The sequence below is a fragment of the Parasteatoda tepidariorum genome, chromosome 1 (genome assembly GCF_982258835.1).
Source record: "Parasteatoda tepidariorum strain Cologne lab strain chromosome 1, Ptep-v5.0, whole genome shotgun sequence".
NCBI classification, from domain to species: Eukaryota; Metazoa; Arthropoda; class Arachnida; order Araneae; family Theridiidae; genus Parasteatoda; species Parasteatoda tepidariorum.
In genome coordinates, this window is record NC_141755.1 from 89,283,458 (window position 1) to 89,301,585 (window position 18,128).

An 18,128-nucleotide genomic window follows, 5' to 3' on the forward strand; every position below is an offset into this window, starting at 1 on the left:
CTCCTCCTATCATAGGATAGTATGGTTCCTATGACGAGAAGATACAAGATAGTGAAATCAGTCATCACACAGAGCCTACATGCAGGAACTTAGTCCTTTAAAGGTGTACCATCTCATTTTGGTAGGCCAATCTTTAACTGTGGAGTGGAGACTACAGCCAACCAACAATGTTGCATAGAACACCAAATATGGCATTTTAGTCAGAATTGGTCATAGCAAACATAGGGAGCCACAATGGCTCAGGGGATAGAGCGTTCGCCTCCCAATGAGGTGAACCAGGTTCGAATCTCAGTGCCGGATGGTCAATACGAATCTGCATCCGGCTCACACCGACCACAGTGCTGACATGAAATATCTTCAGTGGTAGACGGATCATGGGTTAGAACCCCTTTGCCGCCAGGCTAATCGTGGGAAGTTTTAGAGATCTTCCTCTCCATGTAATGCAAATGCGTTACATGGAGTAATTCCTATCCATGTAATGTAAAAGTCCTCCATGAAATATCCCCCAATACTTGATCCAGGAGTTTGCTTGTCTTCTGGATTGGGGGTTCAAAATTACAAAGCTATGGAGTTGAGAATTAGTAGATGTAAACCCAAAAAAATTGGGTCGGCTATTCAGTGATGGTAATAAAATATAAAATCGCAAACATAGGTACTTTGTAGGACAAGATGAAGGATTCAATCAAAGGTGAACACATTTAGTTTTGTCTAATTGTAAACAATATTCATAAGTGGTTACACGTTACATCCTTAGTAACATCAGAGAATGATTTTACAAAACATTAAAATTACCCATTTTTCTCCATTTAAGGAATAAAATAAAAGGGTCAGAAAAAAAAAAGAACAGCAAACTACTGTTATATATTCAGCATTTTCATTACAAAATGTTTTTAACTCATTATACGATAAAGCTACAATTTCTGCATTCATATTTTTAAAAATTAAATAATTACACTGATGGTAAATTTTTACAAACATACAGACTTTCATTTAGAATTTGAAATTTAAAAAGTGGAAAAAGTAACAAACAAATTAAAAACTATCAAAATAAACTTCATGTACAATACATAATACTTAAGAGGTTTAGTTCATGACTTTATAGAAACCTTAATATGACTATAAAATTTAATTAGAATGCTTGAGACTAACAGAATTAAAATATAAAAATCGTTAAGTAACAACGTACTAACGTACACAATTTAGGTTCAATGATTTGGGCAACTTCACATTTGTAATGTTTTATTTTATTTTATGACTAGTGTCGAGCAGCCGATCCCATTCTGAGTTCAAGACTATCAACGTAAAACCCTGCATCCTTGTAATTTTGAACCCAGCCCAGAAGACAACGGAACTCCTGGATCAAGCATTTGGGAAAACTAGCCTTCAGAGAGACTTACCAGCATTTGCGTTACATGCAGAGGAAACCACGAAAATCTCCCACTGTTAGATCAAAATTTGACAAGGAGATTCTGACCCATGATCAGTTTACCACTGAGGATATTTTACACCAGCACTGTGGTCGGTGTGAGCCAGCCGCAGAATTTGTTTTAACCAGCCACTGCTGGGATTCAAACCTGGGCACTTCATTGGGAGGTGAACGCCCTATCTCCTGAGTCACAGCGGCTCTTGTATTGGTATCAAGAAGAAAAACACCTATAGAAATTAAAACCTACCTACCAATTTTACATAAACGATTAATAATATTAATTAACTTGTTTAGGTTAAAAAAAATATGCAAAAATTAAAAATCATTCCTTCATTTTCAATATATTTCATAGAGGTTTAATTAAAATGCTCGAGACTATAATAGAATTTAAATTTAAAAAATCTTTTAACAATCACATTTCAACATACAATATTTAGATTTCATAACTGCTCATTTTCATAATTGTTATCAAAAAGAAAAAATTTCTACTGAAATTGAAACCTACCAGTGTTATGTTAACATAAACTTACCAGTTTTCATATTTGGGTAAAGGTGTCACCATTCCCTGTTTCATCATGAGATTTAGAAGATAATCATTCTCTGATTCACTACCATCACAGATATGGAGATTGTCTGGTTGACATAATCTAGCTTTTTCTTCAATGTAACTCCTAACACTTTCATTTAGTCTACTTAGGTCACCATGGACTACACTTAAGTTCCTAATACCACTTTGTAGAACCTGGCTTTTAAGTGATAATTGTGGCACATTTTTGACCAGTAAAGAGCCATAACTAAAATAGAAAAACAATTTGAAAACATTAAAATGATTACTAACATTTTTAGAGAAAAAAAAGTAAAGATAATCCTATTTCGATATTTTTAAAAAAAGGTTCTGAAACATAACTTGACTTTAACAAGAAATTTCTCTCACTTCTTGAAAACTAATTAAAGGAAGCAGTGAGGAAAAAAAAGTATCAGACTGTCCGATGAAATTTACTTTTCTTTGAAAGAGTTTTTAAAAAATACTTTCAACTTCTTATTTTTCAAAAAAGGATTTTAAAAAATTCGAAACAAAACATTTTGCTGAAATGTGATACATTTTTTAAATTATAGAGACACATTTTTTAAATTATAAAATTTGTAAACATAGATGGCATATTTTTCACACTTAAAAAATTTCTTAAAGATTTTTTATTGCAATGCAAACTATCTAAATAAACAATATTACGTTCAAACAAAGCAATTTATTTTTAAAACATTTAACATAGTTATAAAATATTAACTTTTATTAAAATATCTGGAAACACTAATCAAGAAAAAATTACTACTTTGCAACAACAAATGGCACTGGTATTTCATACACAATAACTATAAATACACCATATAAATGAATTTTTAAAAAAAAAAAACTACAGATTTTTAATTAGTATTCATTAAAAATTAATTAGCAAATAAGTATGAATTTTAGGAATTAGCAAATTAATTAGCACAGATGAACAATTTGTAACATTTATTGGGAATTTTTCAGCTGGTTGAAACTAGCAATAGATACTGGATTTAAAATTGCATTTCTACAAGATTCAAAAAGCAATTTGCACGCTATTATTCATGCACTAAAAAATTTAAAGGAAAAAAAAAAAAAACTATGATTTAAAAAGCAAACTTAGATAATTAAAAAGTAGGGGGGGGGTCACCTAAAAAAATACAGTTTTAAGAGAGTGGGAGTCATGCATTTGAAGGAAATTTAAATTTGTTAACCTCTTCTGGCATAGAATTTTAAAAGCATCTTTTAGAAATGTATAAAAAGCAGTAACTACATCCCCTTAATAGGTGAAGAAAACGTAAAATCTTAAACCTGTTTTTTCAAATAATATTGCCTCAATACTTAAAAGAAAAATTAAAAAATTTATAAACGTGGTAGGCTTCTAAACAATAGTTAACCTTTAGCCACACTAAAGTTAGTAAATACCCGCAAAAATAGCACTTCCACACTTTAAAAGAACAATTTAAAAGAAAAATCTTAAGTTTCAAAATTAAAATATTTTGTAAGGCTGTGATCCAAGGTTCCAGACATAGTATTATTATTCATTTAAATGAAAAATTGTTACGTGATATAATTTACTTATAATAGTCAGTAGTTATTTGAACAGCAGTTTTAAAAATAGGTTTTTATCAAGAACAAGTAACTTAAGTATAATAGTTCTTACGCAAAACAAAACTTAAGGCAATGTCAAATATAGGCTTTCTAGCTCTGAATGCCTATTACCTGACATTTAGTGTTCCAGTTATTCAATAAAGGACCCAAGACTGTAACTGTCTAAGGGAACTTCAATGCCTATACGAATTTTGGAGTGAATACTAATTTTGAAAGTATTGATCTTGGCCTTTCAAAACATTAACAATTTAAAATAAAAATTTTCCTGTCAAAGAGCGAAAATACAGTACTAACTTTTGTGACTGACTATACAGGATGTTGCACAAAGATAGCCCTTTATATTTTATGAATCCTTATCAAAAGTTAAAACAAATATACACAGAGTGTCTAACCATTATATAAATCCGGAAAAATCAGAAACACTTAAAATACGATAAATTACAATAGAGGAAAGCGAATGTAATAAACATCAAAGGAGTTTTAATTGGAAAATTGTTAAAATTTTAAGGAGTTAGGGTGTTGTTAATCAACTCCCCCAATCAAACACGTTTTGTTATTTATTACTTCGGTCCTCTTATACTAGGATTTGTTAGCATAGGTGTAGCGTGTGGAGGGGAGGGGGCACGCTTTTTGTTTACAGAAAACTTTCTTTTTTAACTTTAATATCTATGCATATAAATTTTTTATATGTATGTAGATTTATTTATAAATGTATATAGACATATATAAAACTTAAAATAAAGGAACAGTTTTCTAAAAGCAAAAAGCGTGCCCCCCCCCCCTGACGCTACGCCTTTGTTTCTAAGATTTTAATCGAATTTTTCTTCCCCAATTAGAATATTAATTTGCGACACTCAATGTGCACACTTAATATAAATTTTTGATTAGGATTATAAAAATACATATTAAGGGCAGTCTCTTCAAAAACCCTGTACATACTTCCAATTTCTTTCAATATTTTAACACCAAACTGTCGATCATTAAAGATAAAAATATTACAGATCGGTAGTTTGAATACTTTTCGATTAAATTTTAAAAAAAATTTATTTTAAATATTATCGCAATCGAACATTTCATAATTCTAATGCATCTGACGAAAAACAATTTCCAAATTTTTTTAATTAAGTAGGGAATTAAAAACTCCCTGATTAACGAACTGTTTAAGGAATAAGAAAAGGTTAACAGATTTCACGAATAGCTTGAAAGGAACGGCAATGGGAGATAGAGATCATTCAAAAAATAATAAATTAAAAGCATGTGCGTACTTAATTGGCTAGCAAACGAAAGTGATTAGTTTAAAACATAGTATAAAGAGTGAGAAAAAGCTGAGTAGCAAGTGAAGACAATATGGCATGCGGGGGTGGGGGGATTATTGACGAGTCTTACTCAATGGGGGCCGATTCCTTCAAGCTCGTCGCCAACATAGTTTTGGACACTGGTCACAAATGAGAAGTATTACGATAGAGAAACATCACACACAGCAGAAAAAGAGAGAGTACTTGAAGAGGTACAAGAATATGTTAGTAAGAAATACAGAGGGGGAAAATCAGTCACACCACCAAAACATGCTTTAACTAAAACATAGGATGTTTTTTCAAGGCTCGTTTACATAAAACTTCAAAAAATTAACTATATTTTATGAATGATGTAATAGTAAGGTTAAGTTATATCCATCTTTAGCCAGGGCACTCTTACGTGATTTATTAAAGTTAAATTTCAATATAAAGGAAATCTAGTTTCTTGAAAGTGAAAAAATTTGTTTTTTCACTAAATGCCTTATACATTTGTAAAGTTACACTATTACTGCATTGTTAGACCCAAGAAAATATGTAAACATGAAAAATAATTTTCAATAAATTTCCTCAAGGTGAAAATTTTTTAGTTAATTTTAAAAAAGTTTCATTTTTAAATATTTGCTTTTTATAAGTCTGATCTATTATCTTTTGAAAAATTGTGTTTGCAGTTATAACTATGAGTTAAAGGCATTCAAACTGTGTAACCTTTTTCCTCCCTGACACAAAAGCTTAGAAAAACAGGCATTTCGTTGGCTTTTTGAACAATTTTATACCTAATTATATTCTTAATTCACTCACAGCGAAATGATAATTAACGATTTGATCAAGTTTGAATTTTCATCTTTTTTTCCTTCGCATCAAACAACTATCAACTTCGTGCAATTTTCTTATTTCATAATTTTGATTATTTTTTACATTATATTTGTTTATCTATTAATAACTTAAATATTTCTATAAATATAGATACATTTTATTAATTTACATTATTAAACTCACAATGCACTTTAGTTAACTCAAACAAGGATTTTCGGCTATTTCCTTTAATAACTAATTTCACGATTTTTAATTTTTTTTAAATATAAAATATAAACTTAAGAATTCTAAAAAAAAAATCTATTTTTGATAATTTTTTGCGAGACAACTAATGAGGCTAATTGACGTCACGAATAGGTGAGACTAGAAAAAGACTGCGTGTTTCTTTACTTATTTTTACTCTTCGTAAGTTTTTTAACACAGATAATTAAGTTTAAAACAAAAAAAAAAAAAAAGGTTGAATTCATTAATGTGTTGTCTACGAAAACTGGATTTCCATCCAGTGCAAATGCCTCGGAACATTGTTCACACGCAAAAGTGAAGACAAAATTCAAGTAGTCACAAAAGCAAGGCATTAAAATTTCAAGGATTAGTATCGACACCTTTTTTATTAAGGTCTAGGCCAGAAGTGAGTAATAATACTCTATGTTTATAAAAACTTAAAAATCAAATGAAAATCTCTCATTGGACAGATAAGTCACATGGTATGCCCCAATTTCTTCAATTATTTGGCTGTCATCAGCATAAAATTAAAAAAATGCATAAAAGATTATTTACCTATTAAATATTTCTTTACCCCTAATTTAAAGGTGTGTCTAACATTTATCATCCATTCCATTTTTAGTAATTATTATTTTTTATAATGGTTGAAAAAGTTTAGAATCGTAAGAAATTCAAATTTTTTTTCCTCATTTTAAATGAGAAAATACAAAATTTGAACAAAAATTTGGAAAATTTCAAAAAAAGTAGTTTTTTCAAAAAAATTTCATTTCTCCAATGCAACCTAATTCGTTAAAATTTTATCTTTTGAAACTTTAAGCTATGTATTTTAAAATGATGTAAAAATTTGCAGACCTCACAATTCAATATTTTTCAGACTATTATTAAATAAGTCGTTCATTAATAATATAATCGTGAGCAAAAATTTTTTATATTAGATTAAAAAAAAAATTCAACAGGGATAAGGTAAAATACGCAAAAAGTAAAATTACCATAAAGGGGCTCTAAACTTCGACCGCTCTTGACAAACTAACTTATTGGGATCATATTCTTAAGATTGCGGCTGCCTTTCATATTTTGATGGCGAAGTATTCAAATTAGTCGGAAAAAAATATCTTTATTCAAAGATGAACATTTTGGGTCAGATTCCGTAATTTAATTAATATTTTGCTCCAATTAGCGTATTTAAATAAATCTTTTAAACCACTAAGATTGGAACTTAATTCGTGAAAATTCGATTATAAGCTCACTCCACCAACCTTCCTTAAACTGTCATTAATATTTGCAAAACATATTTCTTTCAGCAAAAATATTTAGATTTGTTTTGCTCTCCCTTCACAAAAAAAAAAAACATCCAAGTTTCAAATTATCTGATCAGTAAAGCACACAAAAATTGATAAACTGAATCCGTAATATCGGACCCAGTAATAAAACTCCCACCTGCTGATTAGAGTAGATTATTTACATGCGGCATTTGACGCAAATTCAATTTCGTCACCTCACACACCCGAGATGACCCTGATATTGTTTAACGTTTAGAGAAGGAAATGCGTCAAAACCAAAGTGAGAAAACTTGTGAAAATTTACTAGAGCAGCTGTTTTATTTCATCTAATGCATATACAACAAATTATCAGACGTTCCACGCTGACGTTTAATTGAAATATTATTGCATCACTCATCCATCTCGGAAATCATTACGTCTAAGAGAAGAAAAATATGAGTTAAGCCCCTTGTACACAGAGACGAGTTATTTCTTCTTCTACGTTAATCTACGGATAATTTATATGAACTACGATTTCCTTATCTATTAATAAACGGATAATTTATATGAAGTACAATTTCCTTATATATTATTTAATATTACCGAACAATTTTGTGTTATATTTAGGGCTACAGGGGCAAATGATTGAGTGCGGTCACGCTAAAATGTTAATACTCTAAACATTTTTAAAATTACATATTTATTAAAACTCTTTTTCAAACTGCATTTGTTTGAAATTCCATAATCTAGCAGTTGCCCGCACCGGAAATACGTTGATTTTAATTTTAACTATTTTCAAGAGATGTCTGCGATATTTTCGTAGTTCTCTATATAATAATAATTTTAAATCTGTCTGGCAGCCATTAAATCACATAATCCACCATTGCGAATTTGGAACATTTTAGCTTAGTAGGCAGCAGAAATATTAAAATTATTAATCACCTCTGTCGTGAGATGAGATAGAAAACAGTTTATTTTAAAAATTTCTACAACCATTTATGAAAGGATCAAAAATAAATCTAAATTACTTCGTAAATAAGTTTTTATTTCTATAAAAATAAAAATAAATTTTAAGTAAATATTTAACGTATTCAACATTCACTTCAGATTAATTACAAAATGAATCTAAATACATAACGTATAACCAATATTTTAACGCTACTTAAATTAATAGTTTAGACAACCTAACAAAATGAATAATAATTATAGTGTTGTCAATAGGTAAATAGCAGAGTTTATATATTTATTTATCTTGCGTGGCACCATAGACTATAATTACTTCAAAGTATTATTATTCCCTTCTACTTCAAAGCGAAATCAAATTATTACAAACACAACAAGAAATGAGCCTACACAGAGAACACTAATTTTTTAACCAACTTTAAATAACAAAAAAAAAATTACGGTTAGATAAAAAGTATAGAATCTACCTTCGCTACACTCCTAATCTAATCATTGTGTTCATTTAAATACGCTATCTTGAACCTAATCACCAAATGTTAAAGGACGTAAAGATCTTCCTAAGTTTTGAACTTTAAAAGAGTTTTAAAAAAATATTTACAGCCTACAAATTAAATTAAAATTTTCAAACAAATTTGGTAATAAGGTTTTATGGAATTTGATTGAATAAAATTACACGAAAAACTATTCCAAATTATCAATTAGTAATAATAAAAAAGGAAATGGCATTCATAGAATTTTTTCTCAGAAATATGGAGGAAGTCGAAACTTTACACTTCATTTAACATAACTTCCATAATTATGCTTTGATTTTATAAATGTCTATCATGTATAGAATTTGATTGAATAAAATTACACCAAAAAATATTCCAAATTATCAATTAGTAATAATAAAAAAGGAAATTGTATTCATCAAATTTTTCTGTGAAACATTAAGTCGAAACTTTGCACTTCATTAAACATAACTTCCATAATTATGCGCTGATTTTATAAATATCTATCAATCCATCCTTAACGAACATTAACATAAAAGGTAAAAAATTAACAAAAAAGACAAAAAAATTAAAACATTAACATAAAAGATGTTTTTTTTTTGGCTGAACTATTTTGATAATTTTTAACTTCACAATCGAAATGTTGCAGAGATTCTGGTCTTTTTTGGAAGGGGGTGGGAGGTTAAGTGCTTTGAATTAAATCACTTTAAACTCGCAAAAATGTCACACCCACTTAATAATAGACATCTTTTAAAGGACTTCAATGTTCAGTGAAGATAAATCGGTCGGTCACGCTCGGAACAGAATCTTGGCACAGTATCAATAATTTTTTTCTTCTTTTCCTTTTAAAAAAAAATCATTACGACCTTCGGAAAAATTAGAGAACTCAGTCACATCAATGGAGAAAGTAAATAAAATGGCACTCTTACACGAGTCAAAATATGATTTTGCAGACATTTATTGCTGATTGACAGCGCTTTTTGTTCATAAAAACGCACTCTTGAAGAGAACAAAAGGTGATCTAGATTATTTTTGAAATATCTCATCATATATTATCTTACGAATGTCTTTTTGATTGCCGAAATTTAGTTTAATTCAATAAACTTTTGACTACGAGTCAGCGAAGAAGATAATCTTTTTGCACAGCACTAAAGAATAAATAAAAAAAGAAAAATTTGACCAATAATGGGAGTTCTTTATAAAGGTCCAATATGGAGACTTGAAACCCTTCAGAGTTTTTCTCAAAGCATTCAAAAATTGCCATTGGTGTAGAAAAGTTATTGGCACAATAATTTGTTCCAAGCTTAAAAATTTAATCAGTCAAAAAAATTGATTGCAAGTCACAGCTCGATATATTCTAGAGGCTAGATTAGGGTGAACTAAAAAATCAAAATTTTAGTAAAATTTCAATGTTTTTTTAACAAGAAAACAAGTAAAAATCATATAAAAAAACATTTATGTCAATATTGAAAAACAAAATATTTGCAGACTTATATAGAACGAAATTTGAAGTTTAACAGGAAGACTTAATTTGGAAAAGGAAAGCACTAAAACTTAATATATTTTTGTTTTGTTATAACCAGAATACATGGAGGAACGAAATATTTCATTGTCAGAATATTTTTTACATGATACTTGCTATTGAATTTGTAATACTTTAAAATAATTTTCGCGCAACTATTCATATTCAAATAAAACTACTTTCACTCATATTATATATAAAAATAAAAAAAATAGTTAAGTGTCTTATTTGACAGGGTATAGGCTAAGTGATTAAACTAAACTTGTGATGTTATATGCATCTACCATTTCATTAGCTTTTAAAAAGCCGCATTACAGACAGAAATATAGAAACTTATAAATTATTAGTGTAGGATGGAGCATCATAAATAAAAAACGCGAATTTCCAATTCTTTAAAATTAATTCAATTAAAATAAATTCATATAATTAATTTTTAATTTCTATAAAATTAAGACATTCAAATAACAGCTAGACGAAGAAATTGTTAAATAATAAAGTGTAGCATTTGTAGAACATTTTAGAGATAAAGCGAAATGGTTTCTGTTTACTCTAAACTGATAAGAGTAGAATATTATGAAACTTCGAAAATCATTGTCTTTTTATTTTTTTACAAGACCTACCAACAACAAAAACTCAAGTCTCAAGGGTAGATAGCGAGGAGAAAAAAATTATCAGATGACTTGTGACGCAAAGAAATAAAAAAACATTCTAAACAAACTATTTTTTGATGACTCAATTATGACTATATTAAATATCAGGATTAAGTAACAAATTTAAGGTTGAAAACAATGTAGATTTGGCTTAATCTCTTTAATGATTGGAATCAGTGACGTTGTTTAGTGTTACCTAATACTTTCTATAGAGAATTACTAATAATCGGTATTTCTGATAGATTACTTCGGAAACTTTAAGCCCGTTAATATATCTTTTTTTTCTTTTCTGTTCTTTCAACACGAGTAGTGAAAATTTTAGTGCCACTTCGAAAACTAGAATATATATTGAGAAATTAGAATACGCACTTTATTTTACTTGAAGTGAGAAATGATAGTTATCAGTATTAACTTCTCCTTGATGCTCAACTCAAACACTGCTAAGATAAAAATCACATTTAATCTTTGCAGTCTTTGATTATAAAGTTAAATTAATCAATTTGATTGTTCAAGTATAACTTGATAATTAAGTTAAAATTCAGGGTTTAGTAACGAATTTAATTTAGGGAAATGACCTTTTCATCTTTCAATTTGAAGTGTTTATTAGGATAATATTGAGCCGTATTTAAATCATTCGATTTTCTTAGGTTCCTTAAAAAGAAAAATATAGCTAAGTTTCGCCGTTTTTCATAAGTTTTAGTAAAATAAAAAAAATCAACTATAAATTACACACTTAACCAGATATTTGCATCTACATTTATAACCTTGTACATTTTTTTTAAAGCATATCGCTGTCATATTAAGGTCTTCCAATAAGAGTTAGATTGACAAGTGGCATATAAATAGCTATAAAAGAGACAAAAAGGCCTTACACCGTAGCTCATAAAAATTAATGCGAGATATAAATTTAGATGGATCTTTAAATAATGAATTAAATAACGCTGATTCAAATTAATTTCCCCTGATTATAAACAGACTTAGAGAAAATTAAAAACTTTCTGCTTACACAAAATCTCAATTAAAAAACTCTCTGCACACATTGATTAATATTAATTGAGCCAAATTTGAATAAAATTAGAAATTATAATATTGTTTGTTACCTATTCTATCAATTAATTAAAATCTTAAATATGTGATAATTTTTTTAAAAATAAAAATTCAACATATTTTTTTTCCTGGTTTAAAGTTCAGTAATTAAACTTTTATTTTAGTTTATTTTTGCTTTCTTACTGTTTTTCTTTAAAAAGTAATATTTTTAAAATTTCTGAAATATTAACATAGTAAAAATCATAATTGCATTCAGTTTTTTTCTCTTATATCCAATGAAAATATAAAGATTTTTTAAAAGCGTTAAGTTTTGACTTTATTTTTAAGACATTTTTAAAACATTTATCACACAAATTTTTATTTTTAAGTTTTGTTGATTCATTAAGTTTCAGTGATTTTCAAGTTTCAGCGATCAAACTTTTTTGGTAATATGTTAGGTGTATTGGAAATTAATGTAATTTTTATTACAATAAATTGTACAATATATTTTAAATAGTTTTTATTTTATTTTAATCAATGATGTTAAGTCCACGTAACCAGAAATCTTTTGCTATCTAGACTACAAAATGTAAATAACGGATTGAAAAAAAAAAAAAAAACATTCCTATTTTTGAACATAGAATCAGGGACAGGTATTTTTGAAATGTTATAGCGATCACAAAGTATGAAAAGCTGATTGAAATAGTCCTACCTTTATTCATTAAATTTTACACACTTATTCAAGACGTGCTGTGCAAAACATTCCGTAAAAATAGTGAGTAGGGGTGGATGAATGAAATAAAAAAATTAACTTACATAATCAAGTAAGAAACTTTTGAATGAAACATCTGTATACATTTGAATAATCCAATGAGTACTCAATACTCAAAATTTGAGCAAATTTAGAGTTTTATGCAATATTTTGTTCTTGTTTTATACTTTTCTATGTTAAAATATGAAGCAAAACATAATGTTTTTACCTTATCAGATTTGTTTGATCATTATCAAATAAAATAGTTTCAAAATATAAAAAGGCAAGATTTATAATTGTATGCAAATACTCTCTTTTCATTTGAGAATATCAGGCATAAATAAGTAGATGAAAATGTAAATATAATGTAGATATCTAATATTTTTATTGCTCTTCAGAAATTGATTAGAGTAGAAGGAATTTTTTTTCGATAAATTTAATTTAAATTACATTACATGGATATCTGCTACATTTCAGATTTTCAAATCCATGAAATTTCATGCCTTTCCATAAATTTTTCATGACTTACAGAGTTAACTATTTTCTTCGACAAAAGCACAATAAATATAAAAAAGAATTATGATAGCATTAATTGAACTGATAGGTATAACTAAAACTGTTATACTCTGCATCTTCATTTTTATTGATTTCAAATTTAAAAAAAATAGTAAAGAAAGAATTGAAGCAAAAGAACAGTTGAAAAAAATACAAAAGCAAATAACTAAATACAGTCAGATATATGTAGTTATTTAAAGCTGTTGTATTTCTTCTTAAAAGTAATAAATTTCATATAGCAATTTTGACTAATATATAGAAGAGGCCATCGTTTCCAAAATTTCACAATAAATGTAGATTAAATAGTGTTACTTTTTATCATGAATTCAGTAATGCTAGAATTTAGGAATAATATGATTGTCAAAATTTATTAGAAAAAAAAATTACAATTTCAAAACTGATTGACAGTTAACATGATGCATGATGACTATTTGAAAATTAAAATCTATGAAGATACAATTTACCATTAAAATCTATTTGAATAGCACGCCTGCACCAAAACTCACTACTATGCTATTGCAATGAAAGAAAATTTAGTCTTCACACACTATAAAAAATAATAATTATTAAAAATTGCTAGCAAATTTTAAAACTTTGTGATTATAGCTTCCAAAAAATGAATTAATTTAATTTGTTTCCACACAAAGCTCATTCCAACTTTATATGAAGGTAAATAATTTAAGCCTAGTTCTTTACTAAATAAGTGATTTTAAAAATGATACATTTTGGTGCGTATCTTTGTTGGACAATTTTCCGATTGTTCAAACTTAAGACATATTCATATGAAAAGAATTGTTATTAAATTGTTAGTTTAATCAAGAATTTAACGAATTCAAAATATAAGCTTCAAAAAGATTAGATAACTAATACAAATTGTGCATGAATACAAATAGCTCTATTTCTTATCTTCATTCTAATTATAAAACGCGATACTAATTATGACAAAATTTTCAGGCGCCTATAGAAGTCCTATTGTGAGTTTGAAGACTGGAAGCTATGTGATCCAAAAATAGGAGAAAAAAATGGGGAAAATTAAACCTTTTAAAATAAACTATAAATTAAACCAAATATTATTACTTGGGTATATTCCCATTTAACTGTTCCAGAACAGTAAACTATCTCAACCTAACACAAACTAAACTTATCAAGCAAGAATCATTGAAGCAAGAATCATTGAATCAATAAACTATTAAATAAGTAATTCTATTAAAAAGGTTTAAAATTTGTTTCATTTGGGGGGATTAGAATAACTGTCTTTTCAAGAGTCTTCAACAATACTTATTACCTAAATTACATAAAATTCCAATAATAGTATGACTTATAAAAGAACTTCGGAAATTAGTATGAATTAATGACAATTATTCGATTATTAAAGAGCAGCTTAGCAAGACCAAATCAGTCAAGCCAATATTTCGATACCCAAAACAAAGCAGGTTAAATACAATTAAACATTTATGCTCTTCAAATATAAAACATTAAATGTCAGACAGTTATTAATATGCAATAAATTTCATGCTAATCTTCTATAACATAAAACAATGCACACAATTCAATGCATGATAATAGTTTGCAAAAAAAATAATAACTTGTCGTAAATAATAAATAAAAACATACCGGCTCACTTTCAGAAAAATTTTTGGCATATTGAATGAATAAAATAACTTAAGACAGAGGACAGAAAAAGATGAGATGAAATAACTATAACGAAGACATTCAAATTACAGTACTAGCTAACTTCAAGACTAACTCAAAACTAACAAGGTTCAAAAAACCAGACAAGCTGGAGGACGAAATAACCGGAATATAGCAGAGTTGAGATGTTTTAGAACGTGTCACAGTCCATTTCATTTCTAGGCGCGTTTAGAAAGAAGAAAATTTTTACATTTAAAAATGTTTTATCGTATTAGATAAAGTACTTTTTAAGTAAATCTAGACTATCTTATCATCAAAAAAGGTGTACTTTAACCAGTGGTAAAATAACGAATAATAGAAACGCGTATTGGGAAATTGTGACGTATTTCTTATCGTATTTTTTGTGACGTATTCTTGACGCAGCATTGCAAATCACAGATAAATTATATTGCATAGATTAATAATTTCCGAAACGATTCTTATCCCTTTTTACGCAACTGTAAACTTTGCTTCTTTTTACTACTTGTCAAAGAATCGTATGAATCTGAAACTAAACAAAAAGAAATATTGGGTAAAAATTAGTGGCGTACGAAAAGATATGCGCATACGAATTCCCAGGGAGACAGAGAAAAATATCTTATTAAACTGTAAGGAAAATGTATATAATAAAAATATATATAATAAAAATATATAATAAAAACATGTATAATAATATATATATATAATAAAAATATATATAATAAAAACATGTATAATAATATATATATATAATAAAAATATATGTAATAAAAACATATATAATAATATGCATATAAGTAAGGTTGAACTCCGACCCACCCCAGGGGGGTATACGGAGATAAAAGTAAAATTATTACAATAAAATTCCCCTAAAAACTAAAGTTACAGTAAAATTTCGCCAAATGACAGTGGTGGTGATCAGTTAAAAGTGGATTAACAATAAAGTTTGACAATTAAAAACATGTGTTAAAGGCAATGAAACCCAATAGCGCCAAGATATAAAAAATCTCAATCAAAATCAAGGAAACAAGAGATAAAAAATCTCAAAACTAAAATCAATGAAAGCTAAAAGTCCAAATAGTAAATGTCTAAAAGTAAAAGTCTGACTAGAAGTCTATGAAGTCTAAAATCAAAAGTAGATAAAAATTCAAAATGTAAGGCTAAAAGTTGATTAGTAAAAATTAACGATGACATGCTCTATTGTTGGTTCATGACTGGGGCCAGTTGATCTGGGGCTAGAATGTCCTCGAGGGTTTGTTTAATAATTTGAGTCACAATTTTCCTGCAGGTCAATATAGCGAAGAATTGATGTTCCTCTTCGCAATTATGCATGTGGGTTCCACGAAGTGCCCGGAATCTTGGACAGTGCTTAAGTAGATGATCAATGTCCTGTCTCACTCCACAGTAAATGCAAGAAGCTGATTTTTTGAAATATTTTTGTTGATAGGTCCCGAACACTCCGTGGCCAGTAAGGAGCTGGTTTAAATAAAAATTGGCCTGCAGGCGCTTTATGCTTGGGTCTTTAAAAAATTTATAGGCTTGTCTTCCCTTGTCACTAGACCTCCAGTCATTTCTCCAGCGGTTAAAAGTAATGTTCTTAATGTAAGATTTAATTTCGCATTTTTCACCCGGGATCTCAAAATCAATCTGGCCAAGCTTAGTGGCTTCCTTAGCAACCCAGTCGGCCTCTTCATTCCCTTCAATGCCTGAGTGTGCTTTAATCCAATTTATATTATAGTTGCTACTCCACATGGCTTTGGTGTCTTCTATAAGTTTGAGGTGTTTACGTGGGTCCTCCAGGCTCATAAGTGAAGAAAGGGAATCTGTGTAAATGCTTGCCATTGGAGAACCCTGGTTTTTAAGCCATTGGAGAGCTGTCTGTATCGCAAGGAGCTCAGCCAGATAAATACTGCAGTTGTTATTTAAACGCGCCGAGATGGTACTGATGGTTTTGCCATTTATCTTCATTACAACACCATATGCAGATTTATTTATAAGTCTACCATTGTTCTCAGTTTGAATTCTCGACCCGTCTGTGAAGATTTCAATGCCATGGTTAGTTGGAAGAAATTTCCCCCAGGGCAACGCGAGAGAGTTTGAGGGATGAACCAGTTTGGGAGGTAGTAAGAGGTGATCAGGAAAGTACATATGATTTTCAAGCCAATTGATGTCTTCTATCCTCCATTTCCAGATATTTCTTTTAATGTAAATCTCGTCAATTATTTTATAGTAGATTGGTTTTACCCCGGCCAGTATCTGGAGTGCATCAGTACTGACAGTCCTATAAGATTTGGTAATGGTAATAAGCGGAATTCTTTGAATTGATTTTAGTTTTTCTCTTATTTTGACTGTGTTTCTAAACCAGACACAGGCCGCATAGATGATGATTCTCTCGGTTGCCTGGAGGTAGATCTTTTTTAGAACATGATGGTTGAGACCCCAGGTGACTCTAGCAATCCTCTTTAATTTGTGATTGAACATTTGTACACGATCCTTAACTTCGTCAAGATGGGGAATCCAGGTGAGTTGTGGATCCAAGATAACACCTAGATACTTTAGTGTTTTCACATTCTTTATATTAGCGTTATCCGGAAGATCCATCTTGACACAAGGAAGTCTAGCAATTCTTTTGTTAGATTTCGGAAAAGTGATTACTTTGGTTTTTTCCTTGCTGAAGTTGAGATGCTGGGTTTCAGCCCAGGTCAAGATCGTGCCGAGAATTTGTGTAGCCAGAGAGTCAAAGTGATACAAGATGGTACGGCTCAAAAGTAAAAACATGTCATCAGCAAAAATGATAAGTTTAAAATCAGTAGAATTAAAATTATTAAAACGGCTAAAATATTCCTCGTTAAAGATATTGAAAACTTGATCAATAAGGATCAGCCATAAAATGGGCCCGAGGGAAGAACCCTGAGGAACACCAACGTTAAAAGCTCTTCGAGTTAAAATGTGACCAGCACTGTTTTCATATAAAACACTTCTGTCGTTTAAAAAACTGAAAAGAATCTTGAGTATGTTGATTGGAAGATCCAGGCTGTTAAGTCTCTCCCTGAGTATAGCCCATCTCGCGTTGTTAAAAGCACCCTTGATGTCTAGGGCCACTCCAATTGTATGTTTGCTAGATTGTTTAGCCTCACCAATAAAATCCACTACAGCCTTCAATGCGTCATCCGTCCCCCTACCAGATCTGAAGCCATATTGATTATCATTCAAGCTATTTTTACTTTCCAAGTAATATGTGAGTCTTTTGCATAAAAGTTTATCTAGAATTTTTCCCCAGACTGGCAGTAGGGAAATGGGCCTGTAGGAATCTGGATTGACAAGATCTTTGTTTGGTTTACCAATTA

At 29.2% G+C, this 18,128-nt stretch overlaps 1 protein-coding gene across 2 annotated transcripts in view; it reads right to left on the bottom strand.

The window, feature by feature from the left end:
• The window catches only part of LOC107444193 (phosphoenolpyruvate carboxykinase, cytosolic [GTP]), a 35,513-nt gene extending 20,412 nt beyond the window's left edge, over window positions 1-15,101 (bottom strand). The window contains exons 1-2 of one of the 2 annotated variants that reach the window (XM_043052839.3): window positions 14,746-15,101; window positions 1,957-2,220 (exon numbers count right to left, since the gene is read on the bottom strand). In XM_043052839.3, coding sequence (XP_042908773.2) covers window positions 1,957-2,220; window positions 14,746-14,774 — 293 coding nt within the window. In that variant the 5' untranslated portion in view covers window positions 14,775-15,101. Of the gene's footprint in view, window positions 1-1,956; window positions 2,221-4,970; window positions 5,078-14,745 lie in introns of those variants that run through there. The other variant, XM_087168661.1, reaches the window with a different exon arrangement.
• Window positions 15,102-18,128: the final 3,027 nt, after the last annotated feature.